Source organism: Mytilus edulis, chromosome 13 (assembly GCF_963676685.1).
Source record: "Mytilus edulis chromosome 13, xbMytEdul2.2, whole genome shotgun sequence".
Taxonomy (NCBI): Eukaryota; Metazoa; Mollusca; class Bivalvia; order Mytilida; family Mytilidae; genus Mytilus; species Mytilus edulis.
Genome location: NC_092356.1, coordinates 18112208 through 18134158, shown reverse-complemented (window position 1 = coordinate 18134158; position 21951 = coordinate 18112208). Strand labels below are relative to the sequence as shown.

The 21951-nt window shown below is 32.1% G+C and overlaps 1 protein-coding gene across 12 annotated transcripts in view; it reads right to left on the bottom strand.

Annotated features, from left to right (window-relative positions):
* LOC139501334 (multiple epidermal growth factor-like domains protein 6) overlaps positions 1-21951 on the bottom strand; it is a 103247-nt gene that overhangs the window by 62968 nt on the left and 18328 nt on the right. For all 12 annotated transcript variants that reach the window (XM_071290380.1, XM_071290371.1, XM_071290369.1 and 9 more), the window contains exons 2-3: positions 7959-8096; positions 742-848 (exon numbers count right to left, since the gene is read on the bottom strand). In XM_071290380.1, coding sequence (XP_071146481.1) covers positions 742-848; positions 7959-8096 — 245 coding nt within the window. The remainder of the gene's footprint in view (positions 1-741; positions 849-7958; positions 8097-21951) is intronic.

Below are 21951 nucleotides of genomic sequence, written 5' to 3'. Positions count from 1 at the left end.
TTAGAGGCATATAAAAAAAATCCCTAAAACATAATTGCTGCAAGACAACCTGAGGTTCATAAGATAAATATTTTGCCAAATTTTACGAAGATTACAACATTGTATGATATTGCACATGTACTTCACTTCTTTGTAAGTGTCTGTTTCAATGAACTTTCTAATAGAACCAATCAACTAACTGCGAAAAGCGTATGAAATAAACATGGTAAAGTGGTAATAGTTTAAGAAAGGCGAAAGATACCAACTCAAACTCAATAGTCCAAAATAAACTTGCAATACTGGTACCACGACAAAAAAAGACAAAGACCAATTTAAAAAACAAAAGACAAAACTACACAAAACTACAACTAAAAACAGAGCAATACGAACCCAACCCATTCAGAGTCATCATGACATGGATGATCTCTCGTGATCCAGAGGGGTAAGCAAATTCTATTCCACAAGTGGAACTCATCGTGTGTCTCGTGTAAGTACAAAAACGGTGATAAGCCTAGTTCAAATGTTCTCAAACATTTTAATATAAGCAGTGTTTCGATTGAGCAAGACAATTTTCTGCTATAATTGTATTGAATATAAAATGAGTCAATTGCATTACAAAAGACCAAGGGACATAGATATAAACAACGACTGGTCATCATATGACAGGGAACCATGACCCAAACCCTCATTGTAGCTATAGAGTAAGCTATAAAAGCAACTAGGATAACAAAAGTGTGCCAATATATATCATATAGTACTTACGAAACATGCAACCAAGACCATTTACTTCCTGCCAGCCATGACAACATTTATACCGTGTGACGTACTGGTGTTGGTACCGTTGTCTCGTTGTCTTGTAGTAATGGGTTCTGAAACAATAAAATTCGATACAGTATTTGAAAAAAAAAAAAAAAACTTTTGGCATAAGAATTGTAAAAAGACAAGCAATGAATTGTATTAGATTTAAAAGAAGTCCAATCGGTTATACATGTTTAAAGTAATGATAAATCATTGGTCGTTGCTGATGACTCCGATAGTAATATTACCTCATACTCAAAATATATTAATAGCACTTAGGTACCTTAGTCGATTATTCTTATGTCTAACAATCTTCCTAGCCATCTAAGACATGAACACTCAATCGAACTTTTTAAGAAAAATTTGAAAACCCATTATTTTAGACTCGCTTTCAGTGATTACATGTAACTTTTTATATTCAGAATGGCTTTTTAACTTTGTTCTTTTCGTTGTAGTATAATATGTCTTTTAATTATGATTATTTATTTTTTAACTTTTCTGTTCCTTTTGGGTTTTTTTTTTTTTTTTTTTTTATTATATGTGTTTCAAAATTTTATTTTATTCTTATTGCATTGATTGTTTTAATGTTAAACACCTTTTATTTTTTAACTGCATTGATTGTTTTATGTTAAGCGCTTAGGGTAATTTTAATTAGATAATGCGCTATATAAATACTGTAAATAATAATAATAAATACTGTAAATAATACTCTTTATGTCTTGATACTTCGATATGAAAATACATGTAGGTATATTGTCAATGAGACAGCTGTTGATTAGATATTAAAAGGACTATCCACCAAAGACCAAAAGACTATTCAATATAGACCTAAGGACTATTCATCAGAGATATCAAGACTATCCATCAGAGACAAAAAGGTTTAGATAATGGCGTCATACTGCAAGTATGCAAGGCATGTCAGTTTTGTGGATTCATTTCATTTATTCTAGTGTATTTTGCTATCTACCTGGTCTGTATAGGTATGAAATCTAACTTCAATCAAACCAAAAGTAAAAAAGACATGCCCTCATTCAGAGAATTGTACTTTTTCTCCGAAACTAAATTGATGATGTAACTAGATTTAAGATGCTGTTTGTTTATCGACAAATCCAAAGGCTAATTTGTTAATAAGTTAAAAATAAATGAAATAAGGAAGTTTTGTAAATAATTAATAGAGAAGTCAATGGACCTCATTAATTTTAATGCTTATAGCGCCGTCTTGATTTATTTAACTGCGATCCTATTGACAATTATACGCATGTGAATAAATTGTAGTACGGGTGAATTTTTATTTGAATCGGGAATTTAATTGATGGGTTCTGAATGTTAATTATACATGTACATAGGATACGTTGCGTAATTGCATATATGGGTCCTGTGAGTCTCTTATTACAGAAATAAATCTTACTATAAAAATAGATCGGTAGTTTTACAGAGATGTTCCGACTTTAAGAAATTTATTTTGTTTTTATTTTTTTCGAGGAGGGGTGTAGGGGGTAGTAGATTAGTAAGTTTCAAAGATCGATTTAACTATTCACCGATTAAACATTTACATTTATCCTTTTAATTATCTTTTTCCCCTCTTTTTTGCGAGCCCTCCCCTTTCTTCGAATATTAAATAAAACTTAGTGGAATCGAAAAAATAGATAAATACTTTAAAGAATTTCATTTCTTCATATAAAAAAACTGTTATTTAGTTTTGATAAATCTTTACAACTGTTACATGTTTTTGAACAAGTTTGCATCAAAGGAAATCCGGAGCCAAAAATTAATTAGTCGGCGTATCTTAATTTCGGTAATACTAAGTTTCGCTTCCGGTAGATATTTGTATTTATTAAACAAATTGCTTTATGGTTTTTGATGTAACATCAGTGTTGTGCTATGATCCAAAAGTTTTTCACAGTAAAATTCGACATAGACCACCCAACAAATACATTTAGAACAAATTATTCTTTGCACTTACACGTTTCGCTCTCAATTACTTGTATACTTAATGTTTCATTTTGTTTATTGTTACGAGGTTTTATTTTTTATAGTTTTAAAAGCCCGTATTACCCGTATTTATCTCACAATATGTGCTCAAATGATAGGCTTTCGGAAAGATTTAAATATTTTATATCGTTGAATTTAAAGCTGATGATTTGAAGTTTATTATAGATACATAACAGAAAGAGGAATATCGTGAAATGGTACTTTAATATACACGTTACTATAGTAATTTGGGTTGTTTAAGAGGAGAAAAGTTGGCCTTCTCACTCGCAAGCTGAATCAAGTCCAAATGTCATTTTATTAACAAATCTGTTTACGAACACTTACAAAACTATTTCGCCGGTGTAGGAATGATAGCCGTCTTGTAAGGAAGCAGGTTAATTTATGACATGTATAAACGCTTTGGTTGCCATGACACTGGCAAATGAAACAAGACTTTTAAACATATAATATTGGAATTGTATACGTATGAAAGCCATGTCTACGCGAGTGGCGATTAATTTCTGGAGTAACCTACTACAGGAGCGCTCCAGAATATAAGTTTGGGATCTCTTTACAAGTTATCTTTTTCTGATTTTTGATACGGGGCCACCATTTTAAACCGTCTGTGTTTGTGGACCGCTACTGATTCAGATTTGGTTGTTACCAAAGGTGACAAAGTAGTATAGATGGTAAAATACTACAATTAAAGCTGTTGACTAGAAACTAATCTATATATTAGTTTGTAGTTATATCTTATTTTCATTATTTAATTTCTTGTTACAAACCCATATCATGTGTTTAACTGCAATTACGATATTGAATTGAATTTAAGTTATTCAAATGAAAAAGGAGTTCCCCAAAACAGAAATATAGCTGTTTCTGGGTCACCAAATGGTTATCAAAAGAATAAACAACCGTATGACAAGCTGACAGCTTTAGTGAAATGCACACGAATGATTTGAAGACACACCCTCGATTTAATATAATAGATTCCAATAGCATAGTTGTAATGAACAAATATAATTCCACAGTCCTATATATTGTAACTGTTATTGCACAGCTTTGCCATTTTGAACAAACACAGAAGTGGAACCTATAACTAAATACGAAAGAGTATTTTATTGGAGTTTTTCTTTAGTTTTCTATGACTAGCTTTGTGAACTGTTGTATGACTTTTCCGATTTTTTCCGCGTTCGGCGTTTACCATGTTTTCTTCAATTGGTGCTGCAACTGCTCCGTCGTATTTAATCGAACTGACCTCGCTAAGTTGTTTTCGCTTGTAACTGTCTTTTGACCTTCGAAACTTGATTGCTCCCTTTGCTTGTCATTCTGTTTATCTTAATGTGCACTAATATTACCCGACTAATCCAGTCGTTATATTTCGACTAACTATGATATCGATTGCTATACATCCCACTGACCGATAGAGGGAGCAGAATCATTCGAGTTAAATGTGCACTGAATACCTCATGCTGAATACCTCACACAAACTTTATTCGTATTGTCATTTGTAATTTTCACTTATTGTTTTCCACTTCATAATTATGTGACACTTTCAAGATAATATAAATGCTATGTTTGGTAATTCGATGTTATGTTTATTTCTGACAAGAACATGACATTTCGTTATGGTAGGTCACCGACCCACCAAGAGACCATTAATTTGTATTAATTATTTTGTATTTAAAAAATCATCTCGAATTAAATACTCGAGAAATGTTGTTTTTTAAACTTGAATTAAAAACTACTAAAACTGAACCACTTAAAAAAATTAGTATATTATTTACTAGACATGATAAAAAAATTAGTATATTATTTACTAGACATGAAGATAATTCACGAAATAACTTAATTCGTTTTCAGTTGATAAATAATTTAACAAAGGTTAATGTGCTTATAAGGCGTAGGTGATCTTAGATGAAATTTGACTGACTCTTCTGTTTTGGTCCTTTTGAATGCTATTGTCGCGAACGGTTAATATTTTGGATGTCGAACCTACATAATTAAAGGTTACATAAGTATCCAACAACGCATACTGATACTGTAAATTCACAAATTATTGCGAGATTTTTATTATGGCGAAATATCTGATTCGGTAAGTATCGCAACAATAAGAACTCGTATTCGGATAACTGATACATACTAGTATATCTATATACAATAACAATTCCTGACATCGCAATAATTAATCTTGCATTTTTGTTTATGACTCACTGGGCACAATATATGGATATATGTAACTTCCGAGTATGCAATTCCCCGCCAACGATAGCAGTGGGGGATTGCGTTTTCTGGTCTGCGCGTCCTTCCGTTCCGTGGCGACTTAAGTTTTTTGTCAAGGTAGGTTTTCATATTAAGTTGTATTCACATAAACTTGAAACTTAATACATATGTTCATTATGGTGTACACTTTTCAACTAATATGGCATATTACTGTTTTTAACCCTAATTTCAAGTTTTCAGAACATAGATGATTGACTGGTCTTCAACGCCAGTTTCAACTCTATTGTGTCAGTTTTTATTCGAGGAGGAAGCCGAAGTGCCCGAAAAGATCCATTGACCGTCAGTAGGAAAAATGACATCATTGTCAATGAGATTGGAGTTGAGAGCACCTGCCCGGTTTGAGATTCGAACTCACAACTTCAGTGCTGACTGAAAAGTGATGCAGTAGTTTGACTACTTATATCACTCGGCCACCAATGGCCCATTTAAGAACATGATAATGAGAAAGTGTGAAACCAGTACATTCTTATGTCAAAGTTTTTGGTTAAGGTAGTTAACCCTGATGTTGTGGTCACACCAACTTGAAGCTGAGTACACAAATTATCATGATTTAAACCTTTTGGATGCCAAATTGAGGTTTTGACCGTGATTGAAGGGTTCACTGAACAAGACAAATTATAGTGCGAGCGAACACTGTGTCCTCTGGACACATTCTTGTTTTATAATAGCTTCAATGACACATAGTTCCTTAAAAGCCATGTCTAGAAAACCGCTGATGGAATGCCGCACATGAAAGCAGAGAGAAGACACATTAAGTGACATTATAGTTGTGTGGGTAATTAGAGGTTTCGCTGATAATGTCAAGTAAATTTCACTGCAGTATGTCAATAATGACAAGATGTTCGTTACAAGAAGTGACCCATAAAATATGTCTCAAGAAATTATAGGCAATTCGGATAGAAACTTTATTTTTGTAAAGGTTCTTTCTTTTCTATGACATTAAGACGTAAGGGTTGTCATGACATTTATAAGAATAATGAATAATGTAGCCATTCTACATGATTCACAAATAACTTATATATGATGTTAAAGAGGTGAAATAAGTAAATGGCGTTATACTATATACTTGAAATCATGTAGATCTATGTGGTCTCGTTCAGGATAACGTGATTGGCCCGAGTGCAGCAAGTTATGGCGTTTGATTCTCGGTCAGAGACTTAATAGTTTATTTCAAACCAAAAGCAATACAGCTTATAGGTATAACATTCGTTATTGCTGCTTCATAGTTAATTGTATTTCGGAGTAAGATCGTATAAATATAGTCCAGCTTCATCATGACATATCCTCATGTGGTCTTTGCATTGCGACAAGCACGTTAAACAAGGTGTTTGTTAAATTTGGTTTCGTTGATAAATGCCAAAGTTAAAAAAAATAACAAAAGATCAACCCTGCAAAAACTTTATAGGTGGCGGATTTTGGGGAAATACCCAAGAAGACTTTTCCTTTAAACAAAATATGTATGAGCCATTATAACTTTAGATAATCTGGTGTACTGTCGTGTAAATTTCTTGTAGCTAATTTCATTCTACTTAGCTTTGATTTTAGCATTTATCTTATGACGTAATTAATTACTTATTTTATCCTGTCATTGCAAATTTAAGCCGACTGACAAAACGTTTGTATTTGTAGAATTTCCTATTTTTATGTTGGCATTTGGTTCTGAATCAGTTTGACTATTTATTTGTTATCTTAATTGGATAAAGTTTTTTTTATAATGCCCAAACCTAATGACCTCTCTTCGTAAATAAAACAATCTAATGATCTGTCTTTCAGAAGTTTCAATGTACGAATTATCCAATTATTCAAACTTGAAAGGAATTACGAAGTCTGGAAAACAATCGAAATATATCAGTGGAAACACAGGTAATTATGAAACGCTAGTTAGTTCTTTAATATCCATGTGTTCGTACACTTAATTGCATGTCTCATTTCGTTAGTTCAGAAGGTACAATTATTGGACATCGATGAACGTAAGCGGCTTTATTTTTTATCGAACAATCAATTAATGAATAAGTAACGTAAGGGACTGCACTTGATTTAAAACCAATCAATTAATCCGTTACAAATGACGGTTACATGTAATTGTAATACGGATCGGAAATAGCAGATGTGTTTTGTCAATTTTCTTTTATTACGGTTTCTTATAATTATTAAATTATTTGGTATTCAAGGCACTGGAATTGAAGGATTATTTAACGAAAGTGAAGTCTCACGCAAACTTTGTCAATAAAATACTGCATAGGTTTGAAATATGAAACAGCTCACGCTATGGTCTTCTATATGAATCTTTGTTCTGATTTCTAAGTAAACGATAAAACATCAATAAAGACATATATTCAAGCAGTAAAAATGTTGCTTTATATCTTGAGTTCTTTGTTTCTTCTTGACGCGTCATGCTAGGAAACTACATCGTAAGCTATTCGCCGTCTTTAAAACGTACCAAACAACGTCGGAAACTAAGTCGTAAACAAAAACATGATACTGATAGAACATTTTAATTGTCCTTTTAACAAGATTGCACAGCTTATTCCGAACATCAGATACTTTGGAACTCCTCACACTTTCAGTCATATGAAATATACTTTCACTTATTTTTGTTTTTAATGCATTAGTGTTTTATTTCATTTGCAATATCGATATCATATATGTTTTAATTTCCATTTATGCGTTTCTAATAAACCATCTTTAAGAAATGGACAAATTAACTTTTTCTGAGTAATAGTATTCAAACATCAATCCAATAAGTGTTCTAAATAGCAAAGTTACATGTAATTCTCTTATAGTAAGATAGTTGTTATGTGTATCCATCACATAACAGGACTTAGGGTTATATTAGAATAATGCGGCGCGGTGAGTGTCGCAATTATAACACATTTTGAATTTTGTTTGCTTCCAAATAGCTATAACAGTTCCAAAGGATAACTTACCTTCTTTCATGGCCTATGCACCACTTTTTTGTACCTCCGCAATTTGGTTTCCATACTTTAACCATTCTCGTATACCTTTGAACACATGGGACTCTAACTAATATCATTTGTACATCTTGATAAGGACACACGTTTGGCCTGAAAAATAAAAATGCATTTTAGGGGCAAAGAAATCGTTGACAATTTACCCAAGCTGCGAGATTGTTTTCAAACCTAAAAGTGAAGAATATATTTTTTTTTTTGTTTCGTTACGAAAATGATAAACGAATCATATTCATATTCTCCTTATCCACTACCCCCTCCCCTCCCCGACAATAAAATAAACAAGTCTACAAAGACTGGAGTACACGGCAACACGAACCCAACCAAAAACTTTAGATGGTCACATGTGCTCCGGAAAGGTCATTACTGCTGTACTAGTAACATTCGACTCCACTAACGGACAACATTCTTTAAATACAACCCTCTTATTGTTGCAATAGTATATTTGTTTATTTTCAATATGAAATAAAAAGATAATACTTTACTGATAATAGATAGATATCTATTCGATTTAATTTCAAACTATACTTCATGTGCAACTTTATGTCTCTAATACATGCATGTTAGGAGTATATTTTCATGGTGTTGTAAAGATAGTGATCAAATTTATTAATATTTGTCAGTAATTTATAACGATATTAACCAAATTTTGTATTTGATATGAGCATAAATCAGGTTTGATTATAATCGCTTTTGGCCTTCCCATCGTGTTTATTAAATGCATTAGACCTGTTTTGCAATATTAGAGTAATATATATTCTGCGTAATTATTGTATAAATAATGTAGATAAGGCTCGAAGAATTTACATGAAGTTCTATGAACTGTTTACGCTCGTTCGTTTAACTTGTGACGATTTACGTTTTTTATATTTGATAATACAAATGAATAACAAGTGGTGCAAAAATTGGAAATTAAAATTAAAAAATGATGCTTAAAATAGAATTAAAACACTGCGAAGTGTTGAAAAAATGAGGAAACAAACACCAGAGAGGATAACCATGCAAAACCATGTACTGCGAAAATTTGAAAAACCGACATCGTAGTGTTGCAAAAATTACGAATAACGACAAATTGCGAAGTATTGCAAAAATTAGAAAAACGACATTTAAGTGTCCCAAAAATAAGATGAGTGCGAGATGGTGTATATTGGGCAATGAAAAAAGAAACCCTAAGAAATATATTGACATGATTGCATGAGTCAGGTATTTTTACGACATGATAGCTGCAAGATCATCATTACATTTTAAAAATCGCCAGACTGACTTCTTGACTTGCAGACGACAGTACATGGACTGGAATTTATCTGATTTGTTTAAAAATACAAATCTTAATTGATTAGTACTGACATATTCCATATGTTTTATAAAGACACTAATTTGTTTAAATTAATTTTAAATGCATCTACTTGTTGTACATCAAATGATTAAATATTTAAATGATTTTATCACACGAACAATGATGTATGATATCAGCGAACGAGGTTAACACAATAGCCGTTGTCAAATGAGACATTCCAACCACCAGGTTGCATCTGATAAATGGATGTGCGAAATAATAATTACTTTATTGATATGTCTATATCTTGCAATTATCGCGCATTATAACTCATAGTCTTTGAAATCAAACCGCGTGACCTTTATAAATTAAATCGGTATTTTCGGTATTTTTTTTCTTATTTTATGTCTGTAGTAAATTTGACAGTAGTACGTACATAGATGTAAACTATCAAATAAAAATTTCAAAAGATATTTATTCACCTCTATGCTATACTTAATTTTTAAAGGGGACTAAAACACGCGTTTAATAACACTATTATAGCAGTTATTGAAGATTAAATGCATTTCTATTTAACAACTTTTCTCAAGGCAAATAAATTTGTGTAAGACACAATATTGTATTTGAAGATTTGCATGGCGATCACATTGCCAATACTCTATTTGCGACAATCAAATCATTTGTTGAGGTCCACAAATCTTCAAATACAATACAGTTATCTTAATTGTAATGCAGAAAACTCCATTAAATCCTAGTACATTTAAAGTTCGGTTAAAGTGAAATGTGCACTTGGACGCGCAATATCGGACCTCCATCAATCGCGGAATCAACTCCATTAAATATGTGGCGCTCTCAAATTAAAATGAACATTACAAACAGCTAGTGCTGCTTTATAATTGTTTTTACTGTTGTGGTCTACAATTGTTTCATAGTCGGTTTAAAAGCTCATCAGAGCTTAATATGTTTGATTCTTATTGTGTATATGTATATGTATGCCGACTTTTAAAATGTTTACCGACTTACTTATTTACAATTGCATACGTTCACAAACGCCAAGACCTTTTCTTTGACAAAAAAGAATATGTTGATGTGAAACATATTACAACCTGTTAACTATGAATTATTTACGCTACAAAACAACTGTTGACAATGCTTGTAAATTTCAATTTGCATGAAATTACAACCACTTTTGTCGTTAAAACATGAAATGTGATTAGTAATTCATTACATAACCATAAAATAGACACTATAATGACTCAATGAATGTGTTAAATTTGATAAATTACACGAAAGGTGGTCTTTAATACAGAAATATGAGTATGCATTTCACTTTAATAGTACACACAACGGTAGGTGCATTTTGTATTGACGAGACGAACAAATAAAATCCGAGGCTTGATATGTGTAATTCAAGCATTTATACGTGTCTTGTGCATATCAGATTAATACGGTACACAAACCTGTAGTTGGCATTTTGGTATAGACTCAATGTCGAAAGTGAAACCCTTTCTTTAAAATACGTGTTATCAAGCATCTATACATTTATGATGCATTTCAATACAACGGTATATTGCATTTTGCTTTGGACACGATGAACAAATTGATGCTTGATACGTGTAATTCAAACATCTTTACGTGACTGGTGTACTCAAGTTAAATGCGGCACACACAACGGTAGGTACCGTATTTCTTTGTATTGACACGATACCAAAAGTGATATGTGTAATTCAATTAGCTATACGTGTCTATGAAAAAGTTTAAGAGGAACAAAATGTCTACACAATGATTTAAGCGGTACCAACTTTACTGCACCAGATGGGCATTTCGACAATTAATGTCTCTTCAGTAATTCCTGAGGCAAAAATATTTTTAAAAGTCCAAAATCTAATACAAACGTGTAGAAGGGCTAAAAAAACTAAAGAGGCCAAACCTAGACAGGAAAGTTAGCATCAAGATACAATGGGAAGATCGATTTTCTTTATAGTCAGCTAGTGCCCACAGTTGAAATAATAAAAACAAATGTTTTCCTGTAACGAAAAGAAAACGGTAGATTATTTTTGATTTTGCTAAGTTCAGCAAAATAAAAATGCAATAAGATTGCTGATCATTGTCTTTCGTATTCAATGTATGAAGGGTTTGTCCTCTATTGCCACCAATGAATAAGGGGGTTGGTAGTCTTCTCTGGGCAACACTGACCCTGGAAGTTCTGCTTTATACATTTGAGACAATTATTAACTGTACCGATATGTATCTACTAAATCATGCCTGTTGTGTTCTGAAGCCAAACTACAATATATCTAGGTGGATACGTTATCGAAGTCGACAGGTTCGTGGCAGTAATAATAACATAAGATACTAAGTACACATGATTCATCCAATTTGCTTGAGGTAGGAGGTGAATTATTGAATTGGGACCAAGAAGTCATCTTTAAGTTAGATACAATATTTGACTAGCACATACGTTTTCAATATTAAAAAATAGGAATTGTAATAATTGTTAAATCAGATTTGTCGGAAATCACTAACTGGATAAAGTGCAACATATTTGTTGAAGGATATCTGGACTAAATCCGTGTTTAATTATACAATGTTAGGGTAATGTAGTGCAAAATCGTATCCGTCTAGTGTCAAAAAACAACTTTACAAATTGCTGTAAAAACACGTACAAAATTGACAATATAAAACCATTACAAGTTTTCATAATTACAAATTAACACTTAGTACAGACTTATTAACCTTTTACGAAAACCTTTTACGACATTCCACAAATGGAGATCTTTTGTTTGTCATTGGAGGACTAGTTAAAATTGCTTTGTTTTTTCCCACAGATAAACATCTTAATGACTTTGCAAAACAAATATCAATTTTTTAATCATTGTTATTGGAATGCATTGTCAGATGGAATGCTTGATAGTACCATGTACCATTTTCGGATAATTTCCGTGTTTTTAAAATCGATGCTTAAACGATAAGTGATACCACATATTTGCGCCAAGGTTCAAGAGGACTGTGTCAATTTCATAGTTGGTATTTACAAAAAAAATAAAAACAAAGTCCTACTAATAATATCAAGACGAAATTATAATGCTATCAACAATTATTTAGTACGACTCGCTGATATTTTTTAAGTTACGGGTTGTGCAACATGTCAAATTTTGTAAGGATTATAAAGCAGTTTTGTGAAACTAACAAAAATTAAACGATATAATCTTTAAAAAAAAAAACACATACGTGCATTCAGAAAGTAAACAAATGAGGTAATTAGACTCACTTTTTTTTACCAAAAAACAAAACAGGTAAAATTGTACCTATAAAAGTATAAAAGTATATTACATGTATATGAGTTAGCTTCCCTAATAACACTTTCTGTTATTGGAAGATAAAATGTTTACTCAAATCATTCAAATGAAAAATTTCATAACAAATTCCATTTCCGTATCAAATTTGTTAATCTAAGCAATCTTGACAGGTCTTTTGCAGCTAATCGCAATCTCAAATGTCCATCTACCGGAAATATTAAAAATAAACTAGACACTAATCGGAAGTGTAACATTTAGTTACGAAATAACTTTGATTTCATAACTCTTCTTAGGTACAACATATTTACCAAAAGCTAGTTACACATTGAAAGAAGTTGAAGATATTCATTACAGAGTGCCGTTATCAATTAAAGTAGCACCAAAATGAGTAAGCAAGTAGGGATGGTGATTACGTTTGATTAAGACAGATTATAAAACGGATTTAAAATAGACATGTCTTAAATTATTAATGAAGATAAAAGACTTCTCATATATTATAATTCAAGCTTTCATTACAGCATTGCAATGTCGTTTGTCAGTTTGTCATCAATAAAGTTTTCCACTGCAAGATGTGTTAGTATATATTAAACCTTGATGTTGCGGCATTAGTATCATTATAAGTATCATTATCATCCTTTACGATAGACAGAAATAGCTGATCTGAAAGGTACATCACCTACTTGCTACTATACATTATGCACTGTGTTACCACAGTAGATAGAGGCGACGAGGAAAACCGGACGCAGTATTAGATATAATCTATGGGTGGTCAATTGGTCTAGGGTGTCCACGATGTCACAGACCCAATAGTTCAAACCCCGCTGAGGGATGAACAAAAAACTGATAACGCAAATTTGAAAATCTATCATTGTTGGACTCAATTTGAAAAATATACAGTTGTATATAAAGTGCTCCATTCTTTATTTATGTGTTATGCCAATGCTCTGTATCGTGTTAAACGCAGTATTTAAAAAGTATTAACGATAAAGATATTCTCTTTGGTGAATGATAAGATCTCGAAAAAAATAAAAACTTATTGAAAAAAAAGCTCGTGGTGACAGATTTTAAACAACAAATTCCTTGTTGCATAAAATCTGCTGATTCAGCAATCAATTGTAATGAAATGTTTCATTCAGAAAAAATAGATATATTTGTAATATATCTTATATAATATAACCATTAAGTTAAAAAGTAGTACTACTAACCTCGTAAACTAAATATTAAAGCTAAAAGTACCGTTTCTACACAATGGGTGTCCTGTAATTTACCACTTCATAGGAAAGTTTTTAATTATTTTAAATCGGGTTTGTAGAACCATAACGACAAATCAGCCTGGCGAAAAAATGTATAACTTTTCGAGACATGCAAAACGTTTGAAGGAATACCACAAGAAAGAAAACATGCAGAAATGACAAACAACAACAAACATCATATTGTAGTTATAAATTTCTACATTTTAATCACTCTAAACTTAAAACATTTCAACCAACAAAACCAATGAATTCTAACTGTTATATTTGTCTACTATTTACATGCATACAACGCGTTTCGTCTACAAAAGTCGTCCTGAACATGCATGCAAAAATTTGCCACTGGATATTATTAATTCAAATATGAAATAATCTTGATAAACTCAAATTATACTTTAAAAAATTAGTGGAAATGCAATAATTTTCTTCATGGGAAAATATGAAAAAAAATAATGTTCCATTCTAAATGCAAGACTCATACAGATAACTAGAGTCGATTGTAGATTTGAGAGCATTAAATTTTATAGCAGTTTATTGTGTAAATTTTAAACATAGATAATGAATCCGATTAAAGGTTCATACCAACCTAATATTCCAGTATTGTAATTCACATTCTTACTTTTATAGTTGATACTTATACATATTATTTTTAAGACGTAGGCGGAAAATACGAAAATTATATATATTCACACTCATGTTGAAAGACAAATTGACAACGCAATGACATAGGAAAAACGTAGCAAAAATTACAAAGAACGACTAAATGACGAAGAACAAAAGACTGATCACACGAACACCGCAAACACTCAGGGCTCCAGTAAGGTTAGCAATTTCTGCTCCAAATGTAGCACACGTCGTGTTTCACAAACATGTACAAATAAGGTCAAATTTCATTCGAAAATGTCACAAGTGGCACTTAAAATTCCACGGTTCTCATCTCTCTCCACCTACTCTGCACAACCTGTCTAATACGTACATTAGAGATCTAGCTGATTCATTGTCATCATGGATATGTATGAAAGGTTTGCCACTGACCGTACAATGCAAGTAATAATCAATCAACCAGCTAATAGGTTAGACATTTAATCAATGTGTAAGATAGTCACAGAAAAAATGTTTGAGACTTTAAAATATCAAAATGCGAATGAACACGGCAAAAATCCGATGTAAATTTTTATGACACATTCCACGGCTGGTAATCTACACACGCAGAACATTTGGTTCTGCAATGAAAACCGTGAGAGGATTTTCCGGTTGTGCTTGAGTGGAGTAATTTTCACCGCTTCAAAAGGTATGTACATTTCTAAATCTCAATTTTCCTATTCAACTGATCAAAATATTGAAAATCAGAGAATGCTATGCTGTGGTGAATACTTTAACGAAGAGATACATGTATCATTTACTGTTGTACGTAGAGTTGAACTCCTACAAAATCAGTTGCCCCACGAGAAATTGCCTTAAAAAGTGACATTTCAATTTTGAAATGGTTCTATTTACAGACCTACAAGTTCAAATTAAGGTTTTTTTCGGACAATGGGTATGAATTTTGTTTTTGGCGGCGTGTACGCTGTCCGGTGTTGATAGACGTCTTAATAATTCCAAAAAATACATTTTTTTATTAAGTCATGCGTGAGGAGATCGGTTCTGATTGAGGACATCGTGAATGCGTGAGGGGAAGAACAAACATTTTTTTTTAATCATTGGCTTTGTGACTTTTGTTGACTCAATAAATGTGATCAATGCTGATTAAAAGCACAGATTTATCCTCATACTTTAATAGATAAAAACTGATCACTGATTCAATGAAATCAAACTATTAATTGTTTGTTCAATTTCAAAAAATGCCATTGTTCAAAGGAAAAAGGAAAAGAGGACTGAAATTGAATCTCTACAAAAAGCCATCGAGATACAAGTTATCCCCGCCCTCGAAGCGAACTAAACCCTCTTGGAGTAGTCCTGTCGTCAAATATACGTCACAGAGATCACCACATATATTTAAGAAAAGTATATCGCCGATCAAAACTTCAACACCTATATATATTAGACGTAATCTGTTCACCCAAAATCACGAAATTTTCGAAACAAAAAAGGCAGATCAACAGAATTTATTATTCACGAACATCGATGAAAGCCAAGATAATATCGAGGAAGACCATAAGGAAGAGCATGTATTAGACAACAAAGAAGATATAGAAGAAGACATAGAAGAAGACCACGATAAAGACCACATGGAAGACCTTGAGGAAGAATATAAAGTTTTTCAAAGTGCTTTAGATAAACTCTCAGACGTAGGGAAAAGGGAAAGATTTTGATTTTTTTTCATTAGTACAGAGTGGACGTTTTCCTTTTAAACAACATTGCATTCGACCTGTTTTTGGACATTGTTGAGTAGTTTGAAAAGGACGAATCCAGACGAATGAGATACTCACCAACATCTCTCCAGTATTTTTGGTTATCATTGACAACACTTTTTCTTTTTATTCTTCGTGAAACATATTATTAAACCTAGGTTCCCACAATTTATTTCATAATTCAATCTCATAAATTTTTCTCTAAGCACTGTTTTTTTCATGAACAATGTTGCCTTATTTAGGTAAGTTTCAACGACTCATAGCTTGAATATAAAAATATGATTTGTACTTCTCCTCACACATTCACGATGACCTCAATCAGAACCGATCCCCTCACGCATGACTTAATGAAAAAATGTAGTTTTTAGAAATATTCAGACGTCTATCAACACCGGACAGCGTACACGCCGCCAAAAACAACATTCATACCCTTTGCCCTAAAAAAAAACTAAATTTGAACTTGTTAGTCTGTAAATAAAACCATTTCAAAATTGAAATGTCACTTTTTAAGGCAAGTTCTCGTGGGGCAACTGATTTTGTAGGAGTTCAACTCTACGTACAACGGTAAATGATACATGTATCTCTTCGTTAAAGTATTCACCACAGCATAGCATTCTCTGATTTTCAATATTTTGATCAGTTGAATAAGAAAATTGAGATTTAGAAATGTACATACCTTTTGAAGCGGTGAAAATAACTCCACTCAAGCACAACCGGAAAATCCTCTCACGGTTTTCATTGCAGAACCAAATGTTCTGCGTGTGTAGATTACCAGCCGTGATTCTCTGTTTCCATTCTAAAGTTTTGAAAGTAATAAATTTCCTAATTCAAAGAAATTAATTATGTAGTTGATAAAAAAGAAAACAAATGAGAAAGATAACTTTCAGTAAAAGATTAAAGATGTGTTCGTTTTGGAAAAAGAAAAGGATAATTTAACTAACGTTACGGCAATTATTCAACTTGCCTTTGTCAATGGTTAACCAAGAACAAAATGTTTCCAGAAACCCAGCACCATGGACCGATAACTATCATCAGAATTACTTGGGTTATTTTTTTAACAGGGATCTAAAAAAAATTACAAAATGTGCTCTCACGTCGATACAAGAGTTTTAATAGCCTCAGTATATATAAATGTTTTATTTATTCTATTTTTACCAAAAGTAAAAGAACACTTGCTATACTACAACTTAATCTATAATTGTGTTTGAATAAATTAACCCTTTTAAAATGCATTACACGTATGAAAAGGAGCTAGTTCCTTCTTTCTTTCTTTCTTTTCTTTACCGCCCCTGTCGCTATTGTGTAGTTAGATACTGTTTGATTTAATATATTGGGGGAAAAAATACCTTCAAGAATTATTCGAGTAATTTAATTGCATAAGAAAACAATCAATTATTCTTCAAATAGTACGGCATGGTAAAAAGGAAAAACGTAATTGTATAATAGTCGGCTATCATACAATACTCAGTCTATTTATTTAACCCGAAAATCTATTAATTATAGAGAACGAAAAAAGAAAAAGCTCATCGAACCGTATGTAATAATATCTAATTACAGAAGAAATCGAAAGTCTCCGAAGTACTTTTCAGTGGTATCCGAAGGACATAATAACAGCTTCCAGTGATTGTAATTTTAAAGTAGAAAACGTGTGTGACAAGAAGATTGTTTCCGGTTACCAAAAAGTCCCTGTGTGTTTGATGAGCAATTTGCTAAGGTCGATTTTTTTCTTACAAATGTTTTTATCATGTTGGTCTCATTTATTTTTAGCATTTTTAGAAGACAAAAATATAACCAAAAATTTTACATGTCAGTCCAGGAAATATCCAAAAATGTTTCTGTAAAATAGCGATAGAGACGAGATCGATATTATTACTTTCTATCGCTCATCTAGATATTTTTCGATAGTTATACAGATACAGAATAGGGTGAAAATGAAGAAAATTTCATTTTAATATTGAAATTTTTATATAAATCTTTAGAAAAAACAAAATTTACAAAAAAAACGAACAATCTTAAATTGATCTAGAAAAAAAAAGCTTTACTTATCATAAGCTGAAAATCTTGAAAATAAACTCTTTTGCAACCTCATTGCACATGCAGTTAACGATGTTTGATTCTTACATGTTTCAAATTTGTTTATTGATTTTAAATACAACGTATACAGAACAACCAAACTGTTTTAATTTTAAATTACAACAATTACAGCGGTAAGTTTCTCATTAATCAATTCCTTAAACAATGTTCCTAATCGGTGAAATTGCTCTACGATCGAATACTACCTCATTAAAGACATTTCAAAACAGCTATTCCCAAGCATACAAACAGACACAGACAAATTCCGTCCGTTATTCTAATTAAGAAATGCAATATTTGTTTAGGAAACGAACTTTAAACATGAAATCGGAAAAATTCCGGTAAATGTCACACAATGTCGTCTATCTATACCTGAACAAATGGACTTAAATTGTCACTGAATTGGCAATTGCTGTTTAATGATTTGTTTATATACAATTGTTATTTATAACGTTAAAGAGTCTTAGTACTAGTAGTTTGATTCCTGAATAAAAACAAGTAATGACTGTGACATGATGCTGTTTGGAAGTCTCCCACACGAAATTATCATATACATACAGTATACCCCTGGGGCCGCACCCTTTAGATAAAACGATTCAACGTGACTTGTCGTTAAAGAAAATATATGTACATGGGTTAGGATGGGGATCTTAAAATTATTCCAAGAAATGTGAAACTTAAATGACAGGGACTCGGAATAACCCCTGAGTAAAATATGTAAGGGGTTAAGCGGAGGGGATCTCAACCATTTTCAAGATATTAGAACATTCTTAAAAGGGAGGGAGTAGGGACAAGCACTCTATACTCATCTTATATATCATTCAATAAAACTCAGCAAGTCGGATAATTGCATATGTGGTTAAGAAGGGGCATCTCAGCCATTTTCAAGTTACGTGGACATTTTCAAATAGCAGGGAATGAGGGCGACCCTTTGGACAGACCCTATATAGCGTTAAATTCATCATGTCTGACATAACAAACAAAACCCGTGTAGTTGACGGGTATGAATCTCAATCATTTATAGGAAATTTGGAAATTCTAAAATGGCAGGGGTAGAGGGGCCACTTATAGCTTTATTTCATTAAATTCATCTTGACATGACAAACAAGAAAGATATGATTATTAAAGAGAGGTAGATCTCCGTCCTTTTATGACGCTTAAGTGAAAATTTATATGTTAAAAATAACTTTTTATATGCATACATTTCTGCAGTGTTTACCATTGATAAGGTAAATAAATATTTAAAACTGATCAATCAATCAATATCAAGTGCATTTTCTAATCCAAGATTACATATAAATGCATATACAAATAGAGTAAAGATAGATAAAACCACATTGGTCACTAGACCTACATAAAATGTACTGTCAAAAAGTCAAATTAAGTGTCACTGATAGATAAAATTTATCCAAAAACTAAATATCCCATGTCTAAATTTCGATAGTTCAATGCATGTGGTTTTTTTTTGTTTTTTTTGTTGGTTGTTTAAGATTGAGTATTGAAATATAATTCTTGGTGCATTTAGTGTGTGTATATTTTAAAATTTTCATGAAAATCGCAGTAGTACTCGACTTTGTTTATATAAAAAAAAGTATTACAAAAATACTGAACGCTAGGACAACTTCAAAAAGAGAAAAACTCCCAATTGTAAGACAGTTGTTTATATTTTCGTTATATTGACAAAATAGGTAAGCAACTCAAACATAGTATACCTTTTGCATTTTTTGTAGATATCTGTTGTTTTGTTTTGTATTGGTGAGGCTGTTGACTCATTGGTGGAATTCACGCATCTCATTTATTTCTAATTATTTTTTCATAAAATATCAATAATTTCTATTCGTATGTGTTTTACCAACCCAAAATATGGTGATGTGGTATGATTCCTAATGTAACAACTATCTGCCAAAGACCTAATTATACAGAAATGTTTACATTTACTTGTTTCCATACGACCTTCAAAAAAAAGTCAAACCAAAACCGCATCACATATCCTTTACTCGTTAAAAGCTTATTACAGACATTGCTTATTACATAAAAGCTTATTACAGACATTTTAGAAATGTCTTATTTCTTGTTAAATATAAGCATCTATCAACAAAAGCTACAGGTTAAAACATTACGTATTGACACTGCCAAAATTGAGAAATTAACCAGAAAATTGCAGTAATTATCGTTTGCTAATTATATTCTGTGGTTCTAGGTAACAAATTACACGTTTTATTTTGTTTAAGTCTATATGCCAACTTTGGAAAAAAATGTATTTTTAAGTTTCCGCAGTTTTCTTATTTTCCGTTTTTTGCTAGCGTTGCATGCCCTTCCGGATTTCATCCCCGGTCATTGGTTTGGTTTATATTGTCAAAACATAAGTTTTCTATATACCGTTGTATGTCTGTTCGTCTTCTGTCTTTTAGAGTCATAACGTCTGGGTTTTTTCGACTTATGTTTGTTTATTGCCCCTCTCATCCTGATGACCACAATGACATAATATGTATGTCATGTCTTTTTTTCTTTCACAGTATATAAAGTTTTGACATTCGTTTTTTACAGCAATGAATATGTCTCATGTTTTAGTCACATTAAGCTGTCCTGCTTATTAATTATTGGTCAAAAAATGTTACCTTAAGTCACAAGTCCAGTTTACAACAGTTTAACATCATATATAACTGTCTTCTATGTGTGAGCGCTTTTCAATAGATGAAAACCATATGTTAACCGGTGCATGGTTGGTTTTCCCGTTTGAATGGTTTTACACTAGTATTTTTTTCGGGACCCTTTATAGCTTGCTATTCGGTGTAAGCCAATGCTCCGTGTTGGAGACCGTACCTTGACCCATAATGGTTTACTTTTATAAATTGTGATTTGGATGGAGAGTTGTCTCATTGGCACTCATACCACATCTTCCTATATCTACATAAAATAGGCTGATGTTTCAATGAACTTTTTCAAATATCCATGTTTCAGTTACAGTATCTCAATAAAGACCGACCACAAAACGGGATCGATTGTTGTCGATATATAACTAGTCCTTTACTCAGTTATAGCTGACGTCGATGTGGACACGTTATGGGGGAAGGACACGTTTCTGAGTGATACATATATACTAGTATGTAAGTTTTTGATCGCAAAAGCTGTGCCCAATTTATCTAAACATTATAGTATTGTACTTTGCAAATAACAAGGTTTTCTCGATTCAGTTGTTTTACATTTTTCATATTTGCAGGTTTCATAGTTTGATTTGCTCATTGCTGATAACCGTACGAGGACCTATAGTTGCTAACCACTACATCATTTGGTCTTTGCTGGAGAGCTGTCTCTTTGGCAATCATATCTCATCTTCCTATTTTTATACAGGTTGCTTGTCAACATAGTTACACCTATAAATATCTTGTCAGCCTGTCATAACATTACTGCATGTATTCCAAGTCTCGCTATTTTCATTTGATGCCTCCAATCTACTTGTTAGTGTTTGTCACTAAGGTATACTGGTGCACCAGTCTACTGGTATGTGATTATGTTTTTGTTTTGCCTGTCGTAAACACCATTATTATATAACATGTAAAGCTGATAGACATAGAACTGTACCAGAAAAATGGAAAGTATCACACAAATAAAGCAGAAAATCAAATTCCTAGACAAAGATTTTGTAAATGATACACGCTAATGAATCTTAAAACAACTCGTGCGTGACAAAATGTCTCATTT